General features: G+C 42.7%; 1 protein-coding gene across 1 annotated transcript; it reads right to left on the bottom strand.

Annotated features, from left to right (window-relative positions):
* Positions 1-6,407: 6,407 nt before the first annotated feature.
* Positions 6,408-22,493, bottom strand: LOC129171985 (calmodulin-1). Its single transcript, XM_054761241.1, has 6 exons — positions 22,358-22,493; positions 15,425-15,455; positions 14,702-14,845; positions 9,429-9,535; positions 8,275-8,410; positions 6,408-7,515 (listed from the first exon to the last, which is right to left on the bottom strand). Exons 1-6 carry the CDS (start codon positions 22,358-22,360, stop codon positions 7,487-7,489), a joined length of 450 nt encoding a protein of 149 aa, XP_054617216.1. The 5' UTR covers positions 22,361-22,493; the 3' UTR covers positions 6,408-7,486.
* Between the last annotated feature and the right edge of the window lie 2,409 nt (positions 22,494-24,902).

Below are 24,902 nucleotides of genomic sequence, written 5' to 3'. Positions count from 1 at the left end.
GGCAGTGGGTATGTCTGAATGACAATGCATTCCTTGCATCACATGACAAAGTGACATGTTCTTGAATGTAACTTGTTAAGCATGTTTAGTACAAATAATCCATCACCAAAACGACAAATAAAGTTGTCATTTTTTGAAAATGAGGTTGCGGAAAAAGATAATTTTACGAGAATAAAGTCAAAATATTACAGTAATAAAGTCATGATTACCAGAAGAAAATTTACATGGGGAAAATAGTTGGAAAAAAGTTGGAAAAATACTTAGGAAAAAAGTTGCAGTTTTATGAGAATAAATTGCGCTATCATGCTAGGTGTTAGCATTGCTAGCATGCTAACATTACCATACTAGCATTTTTACCTATTTTCATGGGTAGATGTCACTAAGCAATTCGTACCCGTAATGCAATCGGTGCCGCGCATGCGTGAGGACTACGTCACATGTTAGCATTGCTAGCATGTTAACATTAGCATAGTAGCATTTTTAGCCGTATTCATAGGTAGACTATTATATAAACACTTAGCACTATCATGCTAGGTGTTAGCATGCTAACATTAGCATGTATGGTGCTTGGCGGAGGTCTGTGCTCTCCCAGTGCTTTTCTAGTTTTAGTATGTAGCCCTCGCTGGACAAGGTTTGGACACCCTTCATATATAGGATGTACTACGCAGGTACAAACTATGTAAGTGTACCTAATAGTGTGTTTGGTGTGTGTGCTGATGACATTGGCTTTTACACAGGGTGCAGTGTTGACATGCTCGCTCCCTGCGTGGCCTCTAGTTACCAGCTGACTGTTCTGAAGCTGAACAGGGACCAAGCTGTTATTAAAGAGCTGTTTGTATTGCCTGCTGTTTTTTTTTTTCATTAGCAGTAATCTTATATCGCAGCCTCTGAATATTGCACGAGGTTTGGGGAGGCTCAGTTGTCGTGACACCTCCGTAATATTTTACAATCAAAGATGGATGAGCCTATTGTTCTTGGGAAATAGAGGGAGGCCTGGCATGGATGCCTAATGACTGCGACAGTGACGGACAGTAAAGAAAGAAAAAAAATACGCATCATGCCAGTGCATGGATGAGAGAGCACAGAAAATTGGGGATGAAGGGACAAAAAAATGAACATAGAAGCAACTACAAAATTGAAGAAAAGAACCCCCAAGACTGATTTAGAGCTTCGCTGCATGCCTGGTGATTGAGGGCGTTGCATTAGCACAACACAGAGAAAACGACCCTCCAAGGCCCATAATAGGCAGTGAAGCTGCAAGAGCATTATGGCTGTATCCATACAGCCTAATTACGATAGGTGTCTCTGCAGAGGGAACTTTAAAAGGGAAACATAGCTAGCATAACTACAAAATGCAATTCCCACAAGAAATTGTGTGACTGCTGAGCAGAGCACCACTATATACATCCTTGTCTCTTCGCATTTACTTTGTGTGCACATCAATATTGTGCAGAAATGCCAACGTGTACATTTTAACCCTTAATTATGCTTCGTTGCCAGGTACTTATCTAATTTTGTTGCGTTTAGTTTGGGTCTGAAAGCCTATTGGCTGAACACTCACAGTTAAGCCTGAATTATGTAGTGCGCCTGAACGCATTATCACTGGAACAAAACAATGTGGGAGTCCAAGATGAGTGGATTCTCAAGGCATCGGATCAATTGCAGCTGGACTGTTCAGGTTGTCTTAGAAGACATTTCTGCCTCTCATCCGAGCAGGCTTCATCAGTTCATGCTCAAAGACTAGATGGGACAAACACTAGTCAGACTAGATAGGACAGCTCTAGTCTGATAACTTGGTGCAAGATCCAGTGTATTTATAATCCAAAGAAGGAGGCATGTCCAGGCAGGAATGGTTTCCCTCTTTTGTGGTGTCAAATGACGGTTGTTAGGATACAATGGAGTGGAGCCTCTGCCCACCAGCTATGGTCGTTTGGGTGCTATCGCCTTCGTGAGCATTCCATTCAGATGTAATGATGGTCATGGACCCACCTGTTCCTTGTTTACCTGTATTTGTTTGAGGCTAAAGGATTGAATCTTTTAGGAAGGGATGAATGGACAGCATTGTATGTGGGAGAAAGGTGGTGTCGCAGCCCCCCCGCCCACTTGTTCAGAGATAGCTTCTCAACCTTAACGTCTTTCAAACCATCCATCCTCTCTGTCCAGAATGTGTACATCCTTCACAGATAACTACACTGGGTCTTGCGCCAAGTTCTCAGACTACAGCTGTCCTATCTAGTCTGACTCGTGTTTGTCCCACTTAGTCTTTGGGCATGAACCGATGAAGCCTGCTCTGATGAGAGGCGAAACGTCTTCTAAGACAAACTGGACCGTCCAGTTGCGGTAGAGTCAATGCCCTGAGAATGCAATGAACTGGATGAATGAGAACATTCACAGGCAGGATGAGTGTATGTTAACTGTATCAACTCAACTCGGGGTTTGTCCTCATATCTGTAGAGATCCTTTCAGGATGGGTGTACACACACATACACACCCCTGAGCACACACACTCTCATACATGATATGCATAATCCTGCCTTTTTGTCAGACATCTTGTCAGTGGGGTCCGTTCTTTCCAACGTGGGGGTAGTTGAGGGGTGACACATGATATTTGGACCCGGGAACTTGTTCTCACATTACGGCCTCCGTAGTGTGCTGCTTCATTTACACGTGAAATATTTATGTTCTTAATTTAACCGCCAGGGTGCTCAGGTGTCTCTTCCTCTCCTCCATAGTTCAAAGACCACACCCCTCGTGTCGTGGGATTGGCTGACAGGACTTGAGGTCGTTTTGATAGCTCAAGTGGATGTGCTTTGATTGGTTGATACATTGTGGGGTTGTACACGTTATGGTTTCGTAACGTGATGTACAAGACGGATTGTTTCCCACATTTGGGAAAGGAGCAGAGAAGAGCTGCTTGGAAAACAGCAGGCCAAAAAATCATGGAGGGTTTTGTCAGTCACATACTCTACACTACAGGCCAATCAGATCAACGAGAAGACAATACTGCATGGCCGGTGTTCCGGTTCATGGCTGAGCTGGAGTCTATCCTAACTGACTTTGGGCGAGAGGCGGGGTTTTTTTTCTCAGGAAATGCAAATGTTGCAATGGTATGAATCAAATCCATACCCTCTGCCATGAAAGGCAGAACTGAGTATCATTACACCACCAGGGATAAAATTTGTTTTTACCAAAAATCCACAAATTTGAATCTCGAATATCTAAATCAAGATAATGAACAATTGCAAGATAAATAAGATAAACCATATAGTGCAAGGAGAAGCAGCCTGGTACCTGGATTCACTGTAATGGCACCTTCCAAAAGTTCTTACTGAGCCTACAGTTCTAGTCCCATAAATGCTTCACTGAAAGAAATTCCCAAAATATTTCCATTAAGAAGTTGTGTGCAGGAAATGTGCTCAATGAAAAACAATGTTTGTCCTCAAAGACTGACTGCGTGGACACTTGACAATGATGGAGTTACAATGACGTTTTAGAGAAAATAAGGAAAATTCTGGTCTTTTCACCAGAATTTCCACCAGCCAATGGCCGGGAAAATTGTTCTTGCAATGGGTTGCTGGTGAAAAATCTACCTAATGTCGTCCAACCTTGATATTTTACATTTTACTGGCGTGTTGGCCTGACTTTGGCGGATACAGGATGTGTTACAGTGAGGTTACCCGAGTATTGCAAAGCGGACCGAAAGCTGTGCTTCTGTGCTGCTTCGGCAGTACTGGAAAGGTTTTTTTTTTTCCCCCCCATGAAAGTTAAAATATGGGAAAGGCACCGGGAAAAACGGAGGGTTCACAAGTATGTTCGACGGTAGGTAAGCAGTACATCCGGTAGCATATGAAAAAAGTACCTGCTGTTTCATAGTGACCACCCTCTCCTGCATCTGCAACTTGAAACATGTCTGCATATATTTCTACATAAAATCATGAGTCAGGCTATATAATGTCAGACACACCTCTTCATTGAATAAATAATCCATCATGGACTGGGCTAAAGGGTTGTGTGCCATCTCCGATGGGATGAGATCCTGCCCCAAATGGAGGAGTTTACGTACCTTGGGGTCTTGGAGTGCGAGATTGACAAGCGGATTGATGTGGCATCTGCAGGGATGCGGACTCTGCATTGGTCTGTTGCGGCGAAGAGGGAGCTGAGCCGAATGGCAAAGCTTTCAGTATACTGGCCGATCAGTGTTCCTTCCCTCACCTATGGTCTTGAGCTTTGGGTAGTGACCGAAAGGACAAGATCCCGGCTGAAGTGAGTTTTCTCCGTAGGGTGGCTGGGCTCTCCCTTCGAGATAAGATGAGAAGCACCGTCATCCGGGAGAAAATTAGAGTAGAACTGCTGCTCCTCCGCATTGAGAGGAGCCAGATGAGGTGGCTCAGGCATATGGTCAGGATGCCACCCTGGCGAGGTGCTCAGTGCACGTCTGACTGGTAGGGGGCCTTGGGGAAGACCCAGGACACACTGGAGAGACTGTCTCTCAACTGGTCTGGGAACGCCATGGGATTTGCCGGGAGGAGCTGGACGAAGTAGCCGGCCAGAGGGAAGCCTGGGCTTCCCTGCTTAGGCTGCTGCCCCCATGATCCGACCTCGGATAAGCGCAAAAAGATGGATGGATGGATGGACTAGGGTAGACCCCTCAGATACACCCTGAATCTTAATACCTTGCCTTGTAAAGACATTGTGGACCACACCTGTCAACATTTTCATTTCTGCCACACTTAGCACTTTGACTTTTGTAGTTTCACGCTATGACGTTTATTTCTGAAAATATACACATTTGAAAATCACATCGCAGTTCCTCGCTGTTTCACAGTTGACTACGGCCTTTTTACAAAAATATGCATATGCTAATTTGACATGTATTTGACCTAAATTAAGCATTTTCAAGCATAAGCATGGCTACATAAACAAAATAGAAGGTATTCGGAAGACATACTGTACTCACCCATTCAAAAACAACGTCCTGATTACACATATCTAACCTAGCATCTTCATTATCATCAAACAAGTTACAGTATTTACCAGGTTAGTGGTCGTGCGTAAAAACTGTGTTTGTGTGTAATTATAATGCACAAGTACATAAGTATTATTACTATATAAGCATACCAAATTAAACAAACTGTAGGCTAGGGGTATGTGTCAGTGTTGCCATGTCTCACGGAAGACACAAGCGATGAGTTCTCTGAAAACAAGCCCAAAACAACAGGGAACTTGGGAATTTTCAAGTGACTTTACAAAAAAAAAACAAGGCTAACGCCGCTTATAGAAGTGGACCTGGCAACACTGACGTGTACGTGTGTGAGTCTATATTGTCTTATACGTCTTATGTCTACTATATTGGGTAATATGAGCGTAAAGATGACTATAGGGGTGTTATTTCATGTTTAGAGGGGTCTAATAATGTTAAAGACCATATTTACAAGGTCGTAAACAGGTTTTCGATGCTCCAAGAGAATATTCGATTTATAAATAAGGAATCCTACTTTGCGGAAAAAACGGTCGGGTCTGGAACTGATTAATCGTGATAAACGAGGGACAACTGTATGGGGAAACGTTCCAGAAAATAAGGGAAATTCAGGTATTCCACCAGAATTTATTATTATATTTTTTTCGGGAAAGGAAAAACTATTTAAACAAGAGAAGGAAGGGCACATATGACAGTTTACTGGTAAAAATGGGACGGTTGACAGTTATGTTGTGGACAATTCAAAGGTCCTTAAAATCAAGGTGGATGAGTTTGATGTGGATGAACTTACATTTTGTAGAAAGCCTTCCCAGAATAGTGGAAGCAGCAAAGGCATGGACCAATGCTACATGTTCTTATAGGTTAATAGATGGTCTTCTAGGTTAATAGATAAGGCTGAAAATGTAACTGTACTACATTGGTAGGGGTACCAAGTTGTGCTATAAATAGCGGCTATGGTTATGAGACGTGTGAGTGGGTGTAGAGCCCCTTCCCAAACATGGTGGAGTGCAGTCCCAATATAGCAGAGCGGTGCAGTTCTTGGTTGACTTCTCAGATGTTGACGTGGGAAGGTGTTAGGAGGCAAAGCAGACACCCTTCAGCTTCTACGTGTTTGTCCTGCTTCGTTTTACCGATTTGCCGAATTAGCATGACAGTCCTTCAACCACCCCACACGCTCCTGTTGCCTAGCAACCATCCAGGTCTTGCAAGAGAAGATGCATCATAGCTTGTGTGGCATGTAATGGGAGCATAGCATGACGTGTTGATAGCCCCGCCCCCAATGGCAGTGCTCGTGCAGATTCTTACAATTGTTTATTATTATTATTATTATTATTAACAACATCAGTCTCATTAGTGGACACAAATACAGATTATCTATTTTTGCAATCAAACATAAAATGATTAAAAAAAGAATGACAAAAGACATTAATAAAGTTCATGGTTTTTATTTGAAAAAAAAAACAAACAAACAAACAAACAAAAAAACAAAACTATAGCATGTACAACTTGGAATGAATGTAAACTGAACTCAAGAGACGAAGAGCGTCGGCGCGCTCCGCAACAGCACGTGCCGTGAACGCAGCACGCCGTTCGCTCCCGTCTCGTCCGAGTCGAGAAAAACAGAAGAAAAAGAAAAGTGAAGGCCAGTGATTCTCTCTTGCAAGAAAACAGGACAGACATGCCATCTCAGCAAAGAAAAAGAAAAGAAAGCTCACTGTAAGACTCTTCAAGTCCCCCCCCTCCTCCTTTTTAAAGGGCAGGACACACTACTAAGATGGTCGTCCATATAACATAAAAAACAAAAGAACATGCCAAAATGTTTTTTTTTTTTTTTTACATCATTTTTTCCCCCGTTTTAACTAGCATACAATTAAGCCCCATTCCACTTTATGAGTTAGAACCTGGAATATTCTCTCATCTTAACATTACAGGGTTCTTCTGCAAATACAAAAAAACTGTACCAAACCATCAAGAGGACAGCGTATAGTGGAATTAGCACGCTCTGATAGGCCGGAGGAGGGATGGGGGGCAGGGAAAGGGTGGGTATGTGTGTGTATGTGCTCCGGTCTCAAGCTGCATGCACAAAGAACAGAAAAAGATATAGAGAAGATGACCAGCCCGGACATTTAGCACAAGCAAATGGAACTGGACACCAAATAGTTTTGCTGTAGTCTGAAAGTAGTCGTTACAGGGTGGATGTTATTTGTTCAGTACTGATGCTAAACTGATCTCCAGGGGAGAGGAGGAGGGGGAGGGAAAAGGAGGGGAAGGATCACTAACCATCTTTTTCATGCAGATATTTTTGTATATATTTTTTTAAATATTTCCCTGTGTGGACAGAAGGATATTTTTATTTCAACATTCAATTATTTTCTATACAGAAACAGTATGAATAAATGAACTTTTTTTTTTCTTCTTGAAGAGGTAAGTAAAACATTTGGGATTTTTTTTTCATATTTTTTTTTCCTTTTTTTCTTCTAAGAGGGGACAGAATGGGACAGGCAAGCTTCACTTTGCAGTCATCATCTGTACAAACTCTGCAGAGACATGGAAAGAAGAAAACAAAAAATAGTTTTGAAGCACAAACGTAGAATTGTTTTTGTTACATCCTTTTATTATTTAATTATATTCAATTTCAGCTTGTTTTCCTTGCACAGTCCTAATTGGTGTCGCCTTTCCTACCAAGAAAGTGCTTGTATTGGGCTTGGAAATACTGTACATCCTCGGAGTTGCCTACTCAGACCACTTGCAAACGGCAAAAAAAAGCTACTTGAGATGACCATAAAAATGTCTATTTTGACACTAATGCAAACCAAAAGGCCAACAGGAGGTCATCAAACAAAATGCCTCCCTCTCTCACGATGCAATCAAATATAACAATAAGTAACACGTGGAACACTGTGACAATATAACGCCCCCACAAAGACGATGCCGATATCAAAATCAACGGTTTCACACTAATATACATATAATATGCAAAACAATACTATGTTATAGTATTATATAACCCACAAGGCATGCTTGGTAACTTCCTGTTGGGGAAGCGTGCTCATGGGCTCCCAGACTGTTACCGAGTTTCTGAAAATGGCTGAATTGCAAAGGTAAACTGAACAAAACGGGACTGCTTTTAATACTTAAGTTAAATGCTTATGGAAGAGACAGGGCCGGAAAAAGCTACTGACAACTGACAGACCGATCATTTCTTTTATATTTTATCAAGTGGCATGTGCTGCTAAAAACGCAAACCAGGGCCTAGAAATTAATTTCTTCACTCATAACTTTGTAATTGGGTTTACCTTCATAGTTGACCTGTCCGTCTCCGTCGATGTCTGCTTCTCTGATCATCTCGTCCACCTCCTCATCCGTTAGCTTCTCTCCCAAGTTCGTCATGACATGACGGAGTTCTGCGGCGCTGATGTAGCCGTTTCCATCCTGGACACACAAGCGTATCAAAAGGTGTTTGAATTGACTGATATCGATGCTGAATCGTAACCCTGCAAATTTGCAAACATTCTTTTTAATTTGTTTGAAAACCCATTGTTTTGCGCTTATAGTCTCCAAAATTAGGCGGTTTATTGGTAGAAAACTCATCTAATTTGCTCTGCGTTGGTACAGCTTGAGTTGCGCAGAAAGTAGGCATAGGCAAATTACCACTTGCCTGAAGACATGTTCTTTATATGCAGCTTGATATTTACACTCCTATATACTGTACACATCATAAACCAACAGCAACTTATCAACTCAAATGCCAACCCCACTCACAATGCAACCAAAAGTTAAGATGTAACACATGTGGAACACACACTGTACCTGTAACACACAAACTATGTGGGTAACGATATAGTTGCTTACACACTAACACACATGCAAACAATACTATTTTATAACCCTCAAGGCATGCGGAAGGCAAACTGGAAGGTACCCGACATGCTTTGCAGATTACAACTTTGTATGAAATAGTACTGTTTTGTGTATATGTTACTCTGTAAGCGGTTATTTTGATTCACACACAGTCCGTGTGCTGCTGTTCCATGTCGTTATTTTTGGTTGCACTGTAAGTGTGGGAGATGTTTGGTTTGCTGAACTCCATATATATATATATATATATATATATATATATATATATATATATATATATATATACAGTATATGACAAAACTTTCTTTTATTATTAGTTAATATCAACAGTTCAGCTTTTTAGTTTGCCTTTATGCTCCATCTTTTCCATTTTTGCTGAGTTTGTTTGGTTTAATTTTATTTCTACAATGTGCCGCGGGCGAGTAAACAAGCTGTGCACTAAAAATGGCCCCCAGGCCTCATATAAACAAATATTCAAGCATGCCTACATGGACCATGCTTTCAGTCACACTGGAACAGCTTCGAAAGAAGGAAGTATAGAAACAAGTTTTTGTCACCACCGACTAAAGAGGTGCATCCCAACAAAGTTTACCTTGTCAAATACCCGGAAAGCCTCACGGATCTCCTCCTCGCTGTCTGTGTCCTTCATTTTCCTGGCCATCATGGTCAAAAACTCTGGGAAGTCAATGGTTCCATTACCTGCAATGATCAACGAGGCACACATTTAATCCACATTGCAATTACATAAAAGCCAACTCAGATAAGTAGATAGCATGACCCAACATTTAGTTGATGAGAAAACACCTTGATAAAAGTATTAATGTGGCAGTTCCTTTCTGAATAATCATATGGGGCGGCAACTTGATGGCGCTGATGCATTGCCTCAAATTATTTTAGCGCACACCTTCCTCACTGTGACAAATGCAGTGACCGCAGGATGGGAGAAGGGAGGAGATGGAGGGGAGGTGGGAGGGCGTGTTGGCGTGAGAGCAACTACGCGTGTGTCTTCCTAAGGGAAGCCCTGTGAAGATGCTGCATATGTTACACACAGCTCAGCAGGATTGCAGGAAGAGGAGGAGGGAGTGGGGTGGGAAGACCCACAGCCACTCATCCATAATGTAGACATGGAGCGTGTGCAGCTTGGCCTTCTAGAAGGCCGTATAAATAAAACGCTCGTGACTCCTGGTGGGAAAACCCGGCTTACAGAAGGACAAAGTGGAGGAAAACCTTTACATTCATTATTCAGTATTGGACCACGTACTGTAGATTTGTCACAAGTTGCTTTTTTGACACACAGAATCTAGAGGGATCTGAATACGAGCTAAATATAGCGACAAAGTTGCTCAGTTGGCATCACTGACCCCTCCTGCTACGTTTTCTTCTACTCCTTGGCAGACCAGGTGCGCATTAGGTGTATTAAGGACTCACAATGCCATCTACTGTGTGGAGTTTGAACAACAAACTACATTCACAGACTGACAAGTGTGTTTATAAGCGCGGGCGAACAGGCAGCGGCACAAATAAATGAATGTAAGAGAAACACCTGTTATGTATGCTGTCCAGGTGGCGCATGCATGCGTGCATCAAGATCAATATCCACGTTGTTCATGTGGAGATGAGATTACCAGGGGATCAGACCCTCTTGACCGGGAAGGGGGGTGTGAGGAGTCGCAAGCTGTTGGGAAGTCTTGCTTTTTACATGATTGGACTTGATGCAAGGGTGTCTTCTGATTCAAAAGACTCAATTAAAAATGTCTGATGGAATTACAGTTGAAGGTCAGGGACACTGAGGGCAAAGCACCGAGATGGATTAGCCTTGTGGTGGGACAGACGGGCGAGGGGATTGTACACAGATTAGACAATGACCGACAACGCCTTGAGATACAGCGAGAGCGCCGGATGGTAAGCTGGCCTGGATGTTGTGTGGTAGGGGGAACAAAAAGGGATGCGGTAATGTGATAGGGCAGATGGTGATCTTGTGGCCCAGGGTAACAATCCAAGGACCTGTTATCTAACACAGAAGAAAGCTGGCAGCACCGAGAGAACTCACTCCGCTCGTGGGGGAGGGGAGGGGGTTAAAGGAAAGGACAGCTTGTGGAAAAAAGAAGGAACAATGAGTGAAGAAACAGGAGCTTCCCAAAAGCACCACAAGAACGCAAGGAGGGATGTGAAGACTAGGAGGAAGAGAGCCCGATCATGGTGAGAGGGAGGCAAAGGGAAAAAAAAAGGACCATAAGGGAGGGAGGGAGTGGGCGTTGGAGAGGGAGATGGAGATGCGAAGAGGAGAGCGTGTAAGAAGTGAACCGAGTGGGAGATGGTGTGATTACACATAAGAGGCGCTGATGCAAACTATAGAAGGCTGAGGCTTCTCAGCACACTTCACTGTGTGCTCATTGTTGTGTTGCTGAAAGTCTTTATAATGCTTTTTAAAAGAGTCATAGTAGGTGTTCGCTTTTATCACACCAGGAAAGGGACACCGTTTTTAAACATCTCACCACCATAAACAGTAAAAACTTGTGTGTACCTAAACGGTTTCTGTTGATACTATTGTACCCATCAATTGCATGAAGCTATTTCTTCTAGCGGCATTCTCTCCTCCTAGTCAGTGAAATTCACTGCGAAAGCCCCCTTGTTTGGTAAATAAAAATGCTTTTCAATGGGCCGGCTTACATCTCATGGCTGCTGATGTGGGTACTGGATGTGCAAAGCACAGAGAGGCCTTATGTAACCACTTTTATTTTCCATTACTAGCTTCATTGCTGTCTGACCTAGATTGCATCAGCCAAGGGAGGCAGAGGCAGAACGAGGGGATGTTGGTGATGGCGTGTGGATGTGTGTGTGTGTAAATGCTCACTCTTGGGTGGAAGTGAAAGAGTGGGGGTGGGCACTGAGGATGGTGAAAGGATGCTTTGATTGCGGGACACACAACCTGCGGTGCAATTGATTCCTCCTGATCGATGTGGTCCCATTTAGGAAATCCTTTAAGCTGACATGGCACTGCTGTGTTCAGTGTGTTCTCACGAGCATTTGTTAGAAAATGGTAGAAAAAGTACTACATCACATTCAAAATACAATATTTTAGATCAACTTCAACGTCACAAACAAAATGGATTTAACTGCTGCAAACCACTCCACAAACTGCTAGAAATACTATATTCTACCATGGAAACTGCAGAATTACTTAGCTGAATGACTGAATGTTAAGAATTCTGTTAATTGCATCTTGGAACAAAAGAGGCAAAATTGGGTACACTACATTCCAGCAGAAGCACTGGCTGAAATTACAGGAAGTTTACCCAGGCTTGGGAATAGACCATATCAGTATCTTTGCATGACATGACCTCAACAGTGTTTACATTTGCTTGACTGACTGCCTGTCTACATTGCATTCATGTTGATGCTCCTATTTATGAACAAGAACCAGTTACCTGTTAGTACCTTATCTTGTTCTACGGTTCACATTGAAAGGGGCGTTGCAAGGGAGGGAGAGAGAGTAGGGTTTAATGCGGAATCTCATGGAAAGTGACATAACGTGAATGAAATTATGTCACCATGACGAGAAGGAGAAGTATTTCCCCAGCGGACCGCTGAATCGTGGCGGAATCTCATCACAAAGAGTAACCCGCCCCCTCCTAAACTAAACATACCAAAACGGCGGCGAAAAAAACTCTTACGGAGCGTGAAAGGAGCTAGCGGGGTTAGCTTCATTTAGCAGAGCATGCTAGTTCTGCTATGTGTGTACGACTCAGGCTGGATGAGTGTTTACACCATGTTGTGTTTTACCGCTTTAATGTAAGCAAGCGTTTTACAATGCCCGCCATCGAAGTGCAGCTTATGAGTGAAAAACGACAAGGGGCACGTTTATTCTTGAACCCAGCTCGCCTTAACCGTCAAGACACATTTTCAACACACACAACACACTTCCGCTTTTCAAAATAAGAGCCCTGTTTGCCACATATTGTCTAATTGTGTCACCAAAATGAGGGTGTCATAAAATCATCTTACATTAGTAATGCGATTGGAATTGCCTCGGTGACTACATCTACTTTAATCACAAGCACAAGCAGTTTGTTGAAGATTTTGTGTGCAGAGGCTGGCATCCCGGTAGAAAAGTTAGCCAGGCTACATCCATCCATCCATCCATCCATTTTCTATGCCGTTTCTCCTCATTAGGGTGGCGGGGGTATGCTGGAGCCTATCCCATCTGACTTCGGGCAAGAGGCGGGATGCACCCTGGACTGGTCGCCAGTCAATCACAGGGCAAAATTGGCCAGTGATGTTATTGCATCAAAAAAATGTAAGGACTTTTGCATTTAATTCATGGACATTTTATTCACTAACCCAAAAAGACACTCTATGCTGGTAAAATAAGTGTAAAAAGTGTAAAACGAAATTCTAAAAAATTTAAACGGAATTTGGAAGAAAGAAAACAGATTTTGTAGGGCCCTCAGAGAGGCTTGATAACGAGACCACTCCACTGTCTGTTTCACAGGAGCACATCCTTACATGTTCAAAAATAGCATCTTTATTCTTCATGATGGTCACTGCGTTTTAAGCAGCCAATGCTTGATCAGTATTTCTCCACTTTCTGAGCGATGTCTAATTTCCCTTTCCTTTTCTGTGATGCAATCAAGAGTCTGTCCCATGCTTCAGAGACATAATTTAAGGGAAAAAAAGTTAAGTAAAAAGAACAAAAATGACATTGTCCTTACTCAGAGTAGCGACGCATATAACATATTCTTCAGCCGCATGCGCGGACCTAGTTTTTTCATTTCGTACAGTATAAAAAATTTATTGGAATACGAAAAGTTCAACTTCAGAAAACATGAAACGTCAATAACATGAAGACTGCCTGTAATGCCTTAAGGCAGGGACCACTATACAGTAGGTACACATGGCGAGATACTGTATTGTCTCTAAGTTCACTTCACTTTTTACTTTACTTTTAGTCTCACCGCCATCAGAAGAGTCTGCTTCATGCTTGGCAGACATAATGAAGGAAAAAAAGTTAACTAAAAAGAAACTGTGATCTTCTTTTTGTACAATATCGATAAATCGTGGAAGAGCGTATGGAACCACAAAACATCGTTACGTGTGGTATAGTGTGGTTATAAATGCGTTTGTTCATTTTGAACTTTCCCTTTTGAATTCAGTGTATTACTCATTATATGGATGGCTATTAAATTCTTATGAGAACGGTTTCTGAGGTAATGGCTATGCTGACAGCCTTCTCTTTCTCTCTTTAGTTGTGTAACAGCAATGACAGAGAATGAAGTCAGTGTAGACTGAAGAGTAACCTTTAGACCCTGGCCTTTATGTCATTCTATTTTATGACTCATATGACTTAGACTCTGATCAACTCTCACATAAGTGTTTTGTCAATATCTTCATATCCCCCAACACAGTCAGCTGTGACGGAGCTGGACGCTGTGTGTGACTAAACCGCGCGCACACACTGACAGGACACCGAGTCAGGAAATCAAGCTGGCCACACAGTTGGCTTGGACAGTTAGTAGAAAAGGGAGGGAGGTGGCAAATTAACAACACCACTGCATTAATAATTTTGTAACTAAGTCGTCTAAATTGTTGAGTGCATGAATTCAAAGTCCATTGTTGTGTTGCATTGAACTGAAACTGGTAATTGCTGACCCTTGCTAACTACATACTTTATGGCAAGTGTGAGTGAAATAACTACTTAACCTTGATGATTCTTGAGAGCACTCATCATACACCCACAGGTAAATAGCGCTTACACAAAATGCTAATACCTGCTGCTTTAACACAAGCATTTTATTGTTTCATGCCCTTTCACCATCACGCTGATGATTCAGCACCTTCGAATGCATTGGGAAAAGGCGTACTGACCGTCAGCGTCCACCTCATTGATCATGTCCTGCAGCTCAGCCTCTGTGGGGTTCTGTCCCAGCGACCTCATGACGGTGCCAAGTTCTTTGGTGGTGATGGTGCCATCACCATCCTTGTCAAATAAGGAGAAGGCCTCCTTGAACTCTGGCGAAAGGGGGTGAAATTAAAGTAAGTCAGATAGACAACCACCTAAAGCCGAAAATGTTACATATTCATTTAGAAAAGTAAAAAGCTAAGATAAAAAGCATATTTTTCCCCTGAACAGGCTTCAGTGTGTAAAGGGTGAAAAGCAGGCTTCTTTCCTTGGATACAAAACACAGGGAATATTGAGGATTAACCTTGGAGTCTTTCCACAAGCTAATTAGCCACTGAGGGGGTGTGGTGGTAAACAACAACAACAAAAAACTATGCAGAATCCAGTTTGGGAACATAATCCCTCATTATTTATTTATCAAGGATATCAAGGTGCTGCGGTGAATGAAACTAACTGTAAACCTACCAAAATATGTTTTTCACTTTGGTGGGTCTTAGCACTGGCTCTGTAAATACTTCTATGTAATCCCTGATCACTTTGCAAAGCTAATGCTCTCCCAAGGGGGTAAAAAAGTCCCTGTTTTTTTTTTTTTTTTTTTTTTTTACTGCATTCCGTGTTACTGAGCCATGTTATGTAACGGCTGTGACAGAGAAGCTTCATTGAGTAAAATGAAATGGCGGTGTTCATACCTGCAATCTGCTCCTCTGTTAGTTGGTCAGCCTGCGGATGGAGAAAAAGAAGGGAGGGGTGAGCGGGTGGCAAACAAACAAGTTACTCAGCACGCACATTTTCCAAAATCCCAACTGTACTGGTCATCACATTCCACATCATCCGCACCCACCAACCACCCCGCGTTGCAACACTAGAGACAGTGTTCGGGGTTCTGGTGGCCTCTGAGCTGTGCCTGAAATAGCAAACACTCATGGGGGCCACCAAGATTTACCAATGACGATACTCCAAATTAACTACTGTCCCCATTATTGCTCTGTGGACCAGTCTCAATCAATAATTTAGTTTCTTGCGCTTTCCTTCGACAAATGTGATTTTCTTCCCCAAAGCATGAACAGGCTGTGCTAAATTGATTTGATCCTTATCACAATTTAATGACATGATGAGTCTCATTCCCCCTCGCAGTTTCATTAAGAAAATTCTCACTGATGCGAAAAGATCACAAGCAATCAAACACAATTGGTGGATACCCAAAGCCACTTTGTTACAAGTTATCTATAAAGCCTCTCTGAGAGACAGAGATGGGAAAACTTGATTCCTTTTACTGACGTGAGTTCTTATGAGTCACTCACTGAAGTGACGGCAATCACGCGAGTAATCCGTAACAGCGCATCCGCAGAAACTCGCACGCGTGCTAGTTCGGCAGCTGAACTGTAATTCTGCAAATGTAAACTCGAGTCTTCATCGTATACTTGTGAGTCAGTCAAACGATTTGTCGCACAACCAGTGAAACTCGAGTCTTCGTCCAGCACCCCTGAGTGAAAACTCTTCGTCGAGGGCCTGTGCCAATGAAACTCAAGTCTTCAAGGACCTGTGAGTCTATGAAACTCCAGTCTTCGTCAAACACACGTGAGGAGGCCTGTCGCGATAGTCAATAAATCAATTAATCGCACGATAAACAAACTCAATAATTTTGCCGGCCTACATACTGTATTGATATATTGACATATGCATGCGTGTTAGTTTTCCTCCTCTCTACCAAACAGGCTGGATGACAAGAGGGTTCACTCCGTGTATCTGTCTCAAAACCTGGGTGCGTATCTATAGTGGAATGAACGGAGTGAGTGAACCCTCCTGTCAGTCATTCAGTCTCTTTGTCCCAGTCGAGCTCCCGTGAGTCAGTGAAACTTGAATCTCTGTTGAGCATTAATGAGTCAGTGAAACTCGAGTGTTTGTCGAACACCTGTGAGTAAGTCACACCTGTGAGTCAGTGAGGCTCTAGTTTTTGTTGGGTATCTGTGAGTCCATGAAACTCTGAGTCTCTGTTGAGCACCCGTGAGTCAGTGAAACGCAAGTGTCCTTCTATTGTCCGTGAGTCAGTGAAGCTCAAGTCACTGTCAAGCACTCGTGAGTCAATGGATCTCCAAAACATTGCTGAGCATCCGTGAGTCAGTGAAACTCCACTCTTCGGCAACCACCCATGAGTCAATGAAAATCGAGTCTTCGTCAAGTACCAGTGAGTCAGTGTAATGCAAGTCTTTGTCGAGCACCCATGATGCAGCTTGGGCAGGAAGGGGAAAGGAGAGTTGATTTCAAGCATGGGCCAGATCTGTTGCTGTCTGTTCACGACTCGCACATCTCTACTGTGAGATGGGATCTCAGCTTTGAAAAAGCAGACCACAGCCACAAACGAGAAAACACAGTATGGTACTAAAATGGCAATGTTGTCTAGAGAGCAACACACACATACACACAGGGTTGTTTCAGGACATAATCAGCATGGGAGTGTTTTCTATCTTCCGATCATCAGGGACCAGCAAGGCCTGCTGGTAGGCTTGATAACTCACTGCATTAGAAAACAATTGCTGTTGAAACACCAGACTGACATAACTTTGTGTGCCAGCAAAAAAGGAACACATACAGACTATCGTGAAAGTCGCAGACGCACACACACAAACACACCTTTGAATGACATTATTCCTCAACACCAAAACTTTCCATTCCCATGGTTCCAGTGAATTAGTCACATTTGCCAGCTCTGCCTCCGAGCCAATTCCCACCGCCGATTGGTGCACTTAAATGTTTGCACCTGCAAATTAGCTCCGGATATAGCCACACATTGAGGTCATCACTGAATCCCAGGGTGGTGGAAAAACAACCGTGTTTGGAGCTATCTTGCCAGTAATTTAAATCTGTTAAGATGCAAGGAAATAACTGTGGAGAATAACGCTTGAACTGGGGATAATTATTTGATAACAGATTATGTGATAAAATGGGGTGCACTACTTGGCTGCAACCAGCAGAGGTGCTGTTGCTTCAGCTAGTTCGTGTTCTGCACAATAAAATGACTTCAGCTGTGGGGTGTTGCGCTATATTTGGGCAGAGGCAACACCAGGAAACACTGGTACGGAAAAAGGAGTTCAGAACTTTGGAATCTCCAATCCCATTAAAAGTATTTCAATAGATCATTTCCCATACATTCATTTACAGTACCTGTGCCCTTGCTCATGAATACATTATAATGGGACTGCCAACTCCGTACGTCATTCGCACTTGGTCTGCCAGAGAATAAGAAGATGTAGCAGGAGGGATCAGTGTTGCCAACTTAGCAACTTTGTCGCTATATTTATCGAGTATTCAGACTCCTTTAGATGGTGTTTCAAAAAGCAACATTTTCTGATCTTACTAGACACTTTTGGAGACTAACATGAAAACACGTAGCACTCTTCTGAACCGGAGGTCGGTGCTGCTGTGGGACTTATCTATCCCAAATGAGCTGTACATTGTTTCAATCCAGAATGGTTTAAGTTTATGGTTTAAACAAGAGGTGGAATACTAACAAGACTGTGGTTGAACAATGCTGTTCGTCTCTTTCTCACGTCTGCCTCATAATGAGGAGATTCAGTTCAATTTGATGTAATTCAGCCACTCTCCACATGACACACTCCTCCAAGCTGACCTTTTAACTCAGCTATGCAGAAAACAAAATGCCTCTCCTCATGACTTGAGTAGCAAACGCGGATGAATCGATAGCGCCAGCCAGGGAATGGTGAATAACCTCAGCAGCACTCATAAGATTAGCGGACATGATTCAATAACCTCTCTGGCAAACAACATGGCTCGCTTTTCTGCTTCCTTCCTGCCGCTATTTGTAGTGTGACAAAGGAAATGTCAGTGTGCTCATCTAAGCTAATGATCTTGGTCTTTCTGGCATATCTTGTATGTATTAATGAGCTGCCTTTTAATGTTGTTATGGAAGCTCGAAGGCCACACAATCCATTCGAGAGTCGTTCAACTCAACATTACCGTTAACTAAAAAACTAATTGGCGTACTCGACATTAACTTTGATGATGTATTACAAATGCGCAGCAGGCAGATTGCTACATATGCCTGGGAAGTCAGCCTTTTCACATTAACACTAAATGCAGCTGTTACCATGTAACTATTAACTATTTTACTATTGATGTCCGCACACACACACACACATATATATATATATATATATATATATATATATATATATATCGTATATTGTTATTGGCTTATTAACTTTGTTTCAGGCAAAACAAGATATTCACACATGTAAGCTTTGTGATTGATATTTTTGCCTCTTTTCTGATATGTTGCAGACCAAACCACTAACTGTTTGTGTTTGTTTCATATTGATTTGGTCCGCCTAGCGCCTAACTGAATAATCAAAACAACAATCTGTAGCTTAATCGGTCAAAATAATCCGTGTATAATACTTAGTGGCAGCTCTATTACTATGTAAATTCTATTCTTTTACTGTTGACATGAACTCATAGAATATTGTGCAATATAGCCATATTGTAGTGAGCAACCAGGACGTTCTGTTCTGTTCTATGGTCGGCATTACACTTTTATATTAGCGAACACTCAAACCCTTCTGTGGTGGTATTGTAAACACAAAGAAAAAGCAAATCACTTGACGCTCACTGAGCGGAAGCTATCGATGCGAGTCTTTGTTGAGCACTCCTGGGTCAGTGAACCCAATTGAATTGAAATGAAATGGAAAAACATGCAAGTCGGAATTTTTGGATTATAAACGATATTATCCCATACTGGTGTCAAATCTGTACTTTTAAAACAGAGCCCGAACCAGTATACTGGTACACACACGTCCAAAAACAATGCATTTTGAGTTTTACCGACTTCTGTGACATGCGAGTTGCACAGAATACTAAGTTAAATACTTAAATAACATCAATAAAATAACTAAGTCGTACATTCACAACAAACTGTGTGCAATTATGTGCAAAAATCAGTTGCCAGATTTTACCGTCCTTTAAGTGCATACATTCCCCACAATTGGAGCACAAATTGATACAAAATTGTGGTTATGCTCCAATAAATAGTAACTATTAATTTAGCACTGAAACGAGGCATCATTCGCTCCATAGTTTTTTGGTCCGGTGACTACGGTTGAGTTAGCACTCATTCCATTTCAATAACACGTTTTGGTACCAATCCCTATTTCTGTCCCACAAAACAACACAAAAATACATTTTTTACAGCAACAATATGCTTAAGTCTTGTCCAATATCCAACCCTCCTGGGGGATTTACAAAGTTGTGTGATCCCCCCCAACACACACACACACACAAATTGTACGGCCGAAGGAGATGTTCGCATTTGAAGGTATTGCTGCTCCTGCGTCTCTGGCCACCCACTGTCTCCCTGAGTGGACTGGGTGTGGGGTTTGGTGAGTCACTGCTATGGATCTCCTCCCTTGGATTAGGTCCAAGCTGTCAGGGACTCACAAGTGCTGCAGCAGCAGGCCAACAACTAGTCTGTTCCTTTTTTTTTCTGCTTCTTTCCTCTGGACCTCAGCCCACAGCAACTCCTCTTTTGGCCACTTCCCGTCTTTTTCCCATCCACATACTGCTCTGAGGAAACTCCCCGTGATTCACAATCCATAAGGGCTGATTGCAGTTTGTGTTCTTGGTGATTGATTCTTTGCTGGCACGAGTGGGTCAGCCACACCCACTGTTGCCTGGGCAGCCAGCCCCACAGCACTGCAGTCCAAAGAGGGACTGCAGCAGGCTGGAGGTAGTTCACTGGGCCAGGGGAGCCACTCGTGTTTCACACTTTACTCCTTGCACTCTCACATGATCCGGCCAGGTTCAGTTGGTTAGGTCAAATGGTATAAATGAATATTTTTTTTTATGAACACTAATGCCTGATGTAGAGTCACATTATTCACCAACTGAAATGTGCAAAACCAGCTGTCACTCCGGCAGATGGGCGTGACACACAAACACACACTCCATTCACCCGGACACTAACTCACACACAGTCAGCGTGACCCACACACTCTCTCTTTGTATGCGCTCAACAATACACAGTAAGGCAGCGTCTAGAGGGGAGGTGGCGAGAGAATGGTTGCAAACAACACCAACTTCCCGACACCCTGCGGACAAGGCTGGTCCACCATATGGCCTCGGTGGCCGTAGGTGGCCGGGCACTCCTCCGCACCACTCGCTCCAAGTAACTGGGAACAAGGTGTTGTCCGCCAAGCTTGTAAATTATTCACTGCAGATCAGATGTCCTTCAAGTTACAAAACATGCATCGGGAAACAAGAGCAGAGCAGAAATGAGATCGGGGCTTCGAGTGGTCAATACTTGCACCGCATTGAGGTGGAGGGTGGGGGCTGTTTACACTCCAGTGGGCGCATTGATGCAGACAAGGGGCTTAAACTTTTTAAAGGGAGGCAGGAAATAACAATTTGCGCGTCAACTACTGTGCTGCATTGCAACATGAAGCTGCATCGCAGCCAATACCTTCAACAGGACATCTGATCGCAACAGCAGAGGGACGCCTGCATCTCTTGGGTCATTATTGAGCGTCCAAGCATGATGCATTGAGTTACAAGGCTTTAATAACACTGCTTTACATGTATAATAACACAGCAGTAAATACTATTTTAGAATATTAATTCAAGACTTTATTAATTACCATTACTTTTTTTCTGCTGATTGGCAGGGAGGCGTTGTAAAGCACTATGTTGATCATTTATTCACTACTTGCAGATGTTAGCACGTGCCTTCGTCATCTTTTACAATGCATCTTTCTCGCTATAACAAAGTAAACATGCAGGTTGGTGTTTTTAAGCAGCGAACATTTATGTTGGGAGAGTAAGAATGCAAAATAAGAGCCTTTTCGCAATCACCCAATCAAATATTTACACAGAGGCTACCCCAATAAACATGAGTAATTGAGAAAATATCAGCAAATAAAAGCCCCAACAGGCTGCAATGCAGTTCCCATCTTGCATATTTCTTCTGATTAAATAGTGCCACCCCCATGATGGCCTGGCATGGCATGGCATGGCACAGATAGGCCCCAGAAGGAAATAGAACAACAACAAAAAAAGGCTCTGTGGGCAAAGATTCACGGAATAAGAGGACCATCTCCCACACTTCCTGCATGTCCTAATAGAGAAGAATGTCAGCGTGTGCCTGTAATAGCGGCAAGGTAGGCGTCCCAACGCGCCTGCGCTCCTTAGGCGGATTGGGAAATGGAATCTTATGCACATGTGGCGGTAGAATTATACCGTAATAAGACAATTGAACAATTATAGTTATCTAAGGCGGGAAGTGCAGCAGTAAACCGGCGGCTTACATCCTATTAAGGCGCGTAATATGCATTGTTCAATTGCGCAGTTGTGGGAAAATGCGGTTCGTGTCTCAAACGGTAAATTTCTTCTCATACAACAATAAAACTTGAGATTAATTCATTATGGAGGGTTTTCACATGAATAAATCCACCCAACATATTAAACGCACTTCGCGGGCGTTTTCCTCTCCGCATAGGAATAATAATAGCCCGGGTGGCGCGAAAATTAATCTTGTACACTATGATTTAGCGACAAACTGCTGTATTATGTTTGTTTTTTAACTAAATAAAAAGAGAATGAATGACAATACATACCATGTCGGATGGATTGTGTGCTTGTCGGTGTGTGGAGGCTGACCAGGAATGTGCTCGTCCGTTAGATGGAGCTCCACTGGCGGGTGAACGCCGTGTATATTGCCGCTACCAGAAGGGGGGGATTGTCCGTGTATCCCTCCGCCTAGCCCTTCATCACTTCACTTCCTGGTTTTACTTCAGTACAGTTTTCCTGCCCAAATGTTCTACTACTTCTTTTACTACAGAACATTGTGCAAAGTTCTTTCTTTATTTTTTTTAATGCATAGTCAGAAGATGATGCGTGCAAAACCTGTCATCACCAGTCACCATGTGACAGTTCAATAATAAATTATGTCATTATTACACATTTTCCTGCTTTTGTTACAATGCACACCTAAAAAAGTTACTTGTCTTTATCATAAAAGTACAATCATTTGCATTCGAAATGCATACAACCTGTTGCTTTGTCGGGAAACAATCTTCATAAAGAAAACACACTGGCATTTATTCAGTCAAATGTGTCATTCCCGCAAAAAACTAATGTTGGAAAGAAAAGGATAACTCTTTAAAGAGCCACTTTAAATTATAGAACGTAACACAAAACCCCCACAACTCTTTATCACAAATTTACATAAACATGAAAAAACACAGAATCAAAATTCGCTTTTTATTGCTTTTAAAAGACACGCGAGCAGACACTTGCAAAAGCACTAGTTTGCTTCTGCGGAAGGATTCCGCGTGTATAGGGAAGCATTACGGTGGACACTGGCGAGATGGTTGTGTGAAGTCGTTTCTGATTGGCTACATTAGACCCGCAATATTGTACTCCATGTGTCGGCTTCTCTGATTGGATACATAGGACCTGCATTGCACCAGGCAGTGGCGCTTGATGGGAATATAATAAACATAAATTTAGGAAATTTGAAAAGTAATGTACCGTTCAGCAACGGGCTGCAAGAGCTTTATTTTCTCATCGTCTGACATTATGAGGACGGATATAAAACCTAACATTTTTTTCACTGATTTGGGAAGAAGGCAGATTTACGATTGGCTACCACCAGTGTGTCAGGCCCATATGAAATGTACACTTTATTAAGGCATTGCAGGGTTGCCTCTTATTTTAACCTCGTGCCAGTGTGATGACTTCAACGACCTTGCTTCTTATGTACTTGTTCACTTATAAGTGAAAAGGCAAAAAAAAAAAAGTATGAATGACGAAGCAAAATGTGCAATGTAGTAAGAGAGTGTTGACATATTACTCTCAACACTAACTGTTGGAGTGGGAATTCAGAAGCAAGGACCTTGTTCAGAAGCGCCATCCAGTGGTCAGAAAGCAGAATGAGTCTTGAGCCTTTTTAATAGGGATGGGCGATACTGCAAATTTTGATATCGATCCGACACAAAGTACATGTGCTAGTATTGCCTATTGTGGTACTTTGTGATACTTTTTACTTGAAACAGTCAATCTCATTACGCTAGTATTGATCCTACCCTTCGTGTCGATTTTTTAATCCGCCCACCTCTACTTTTCAAGCAGGCAGTCAACAGCGGGGGAATGTAGTGATGGGCAACTTCATTCCTTTTACTGCCTCGAATTCTTACCCGCGAGTCAGTGAAACTTGATCGCCATCGAGCCCCCGTGAGTCAGTGAAATTCGAGTTTCAGCTAAGTATCAGTGAGTCAGTGAAACTTGAGTTTTTGTCTAGCACACTTGAATCGGTGAAACTTGAGTCTTCGTCTCGCACTCGGGAGCCAGCAAAACTTATCTCCGTCTGGCACCCGTGAGTCAGTGAAAGTTGGGTCTCTGCCGAGCACATGTGAATCATTGAATTGAGTCTTTGTCGAGCATCCATGAGTCAGTGAAACTCGATTGCCACCCAAGAGTCAGTGAAACTCGATCGCCATCGAGCACCCGTGAGTCAGTGAAACTCGATCGCCATCGAGCACCCGTGAGTCAGTGAAACTTGGGTCTCGGCCAAGCACACGTGAATCATTGAATTGAGTCTTCGTCGAGCATCCATGAGTCAGTTAATCGATCGCCATTGAGCACCCGTGAGTCAGTGAAGCTCGAGTTTCAGCTAAGTATCAGTGAGGCAGTGAAACTTGAGTCTTTGTCTAGCACACTAGAATCGGTGAAACTTGAGTCTTTGTCTCGCACTCGGGAGTAGGCAAAACTTGTCTCCGTTTAGCACCCGTGAGTCAGTGAGACTCGAGCCTTCGTCGAGTACTCGTGAATCAATGAAACTCTCGTCTCAAAGTACCCGTGAGTCTGTGAAAATCGAGTCTTCATCGGCCACCTGTGAGTCAATGAAACTCTTTAGTCTTTGTGGAGCACCTGTGATGCAGCTTGGGTAGGAAGAGGAGAGGTGATTTGATGCAAGGACCAGATCTTTTGCTGGACATTTCTACAAATGCAGTTACTTCAACAGTTGCACAAATAATGACACGTGACCTTGTTTCCTTTTTTAAATTTAGCTTGCAGTAGCAGCAGGTGAGTAAGTGAACTGGTTAACGGAGATGAAACAATGAAAAAAAGTATTAATATTCATTATGTGGTGTGCCTATT

The sequence above is a fragment of the Dunckerocampus dactyliophorus genome, chromosome 19 (genome assembly GCF_027744805.1).
Source record: "Dunckerocampus dactyliophorus isolate RoL2022-P2 chromosome 19, RoL_Ddac_1.1, whole genome shotgun sequence".
NCBI lineage: Eukaryota > Metazoa > Chordata > Actinopteri > Syngnathiformes > Syngnathidae > Dunckerocampus > Dunckerocampus dactyliophorus.
This window is presented reverse-complemented; position numbering and strand designations above follow the sequence as displayed.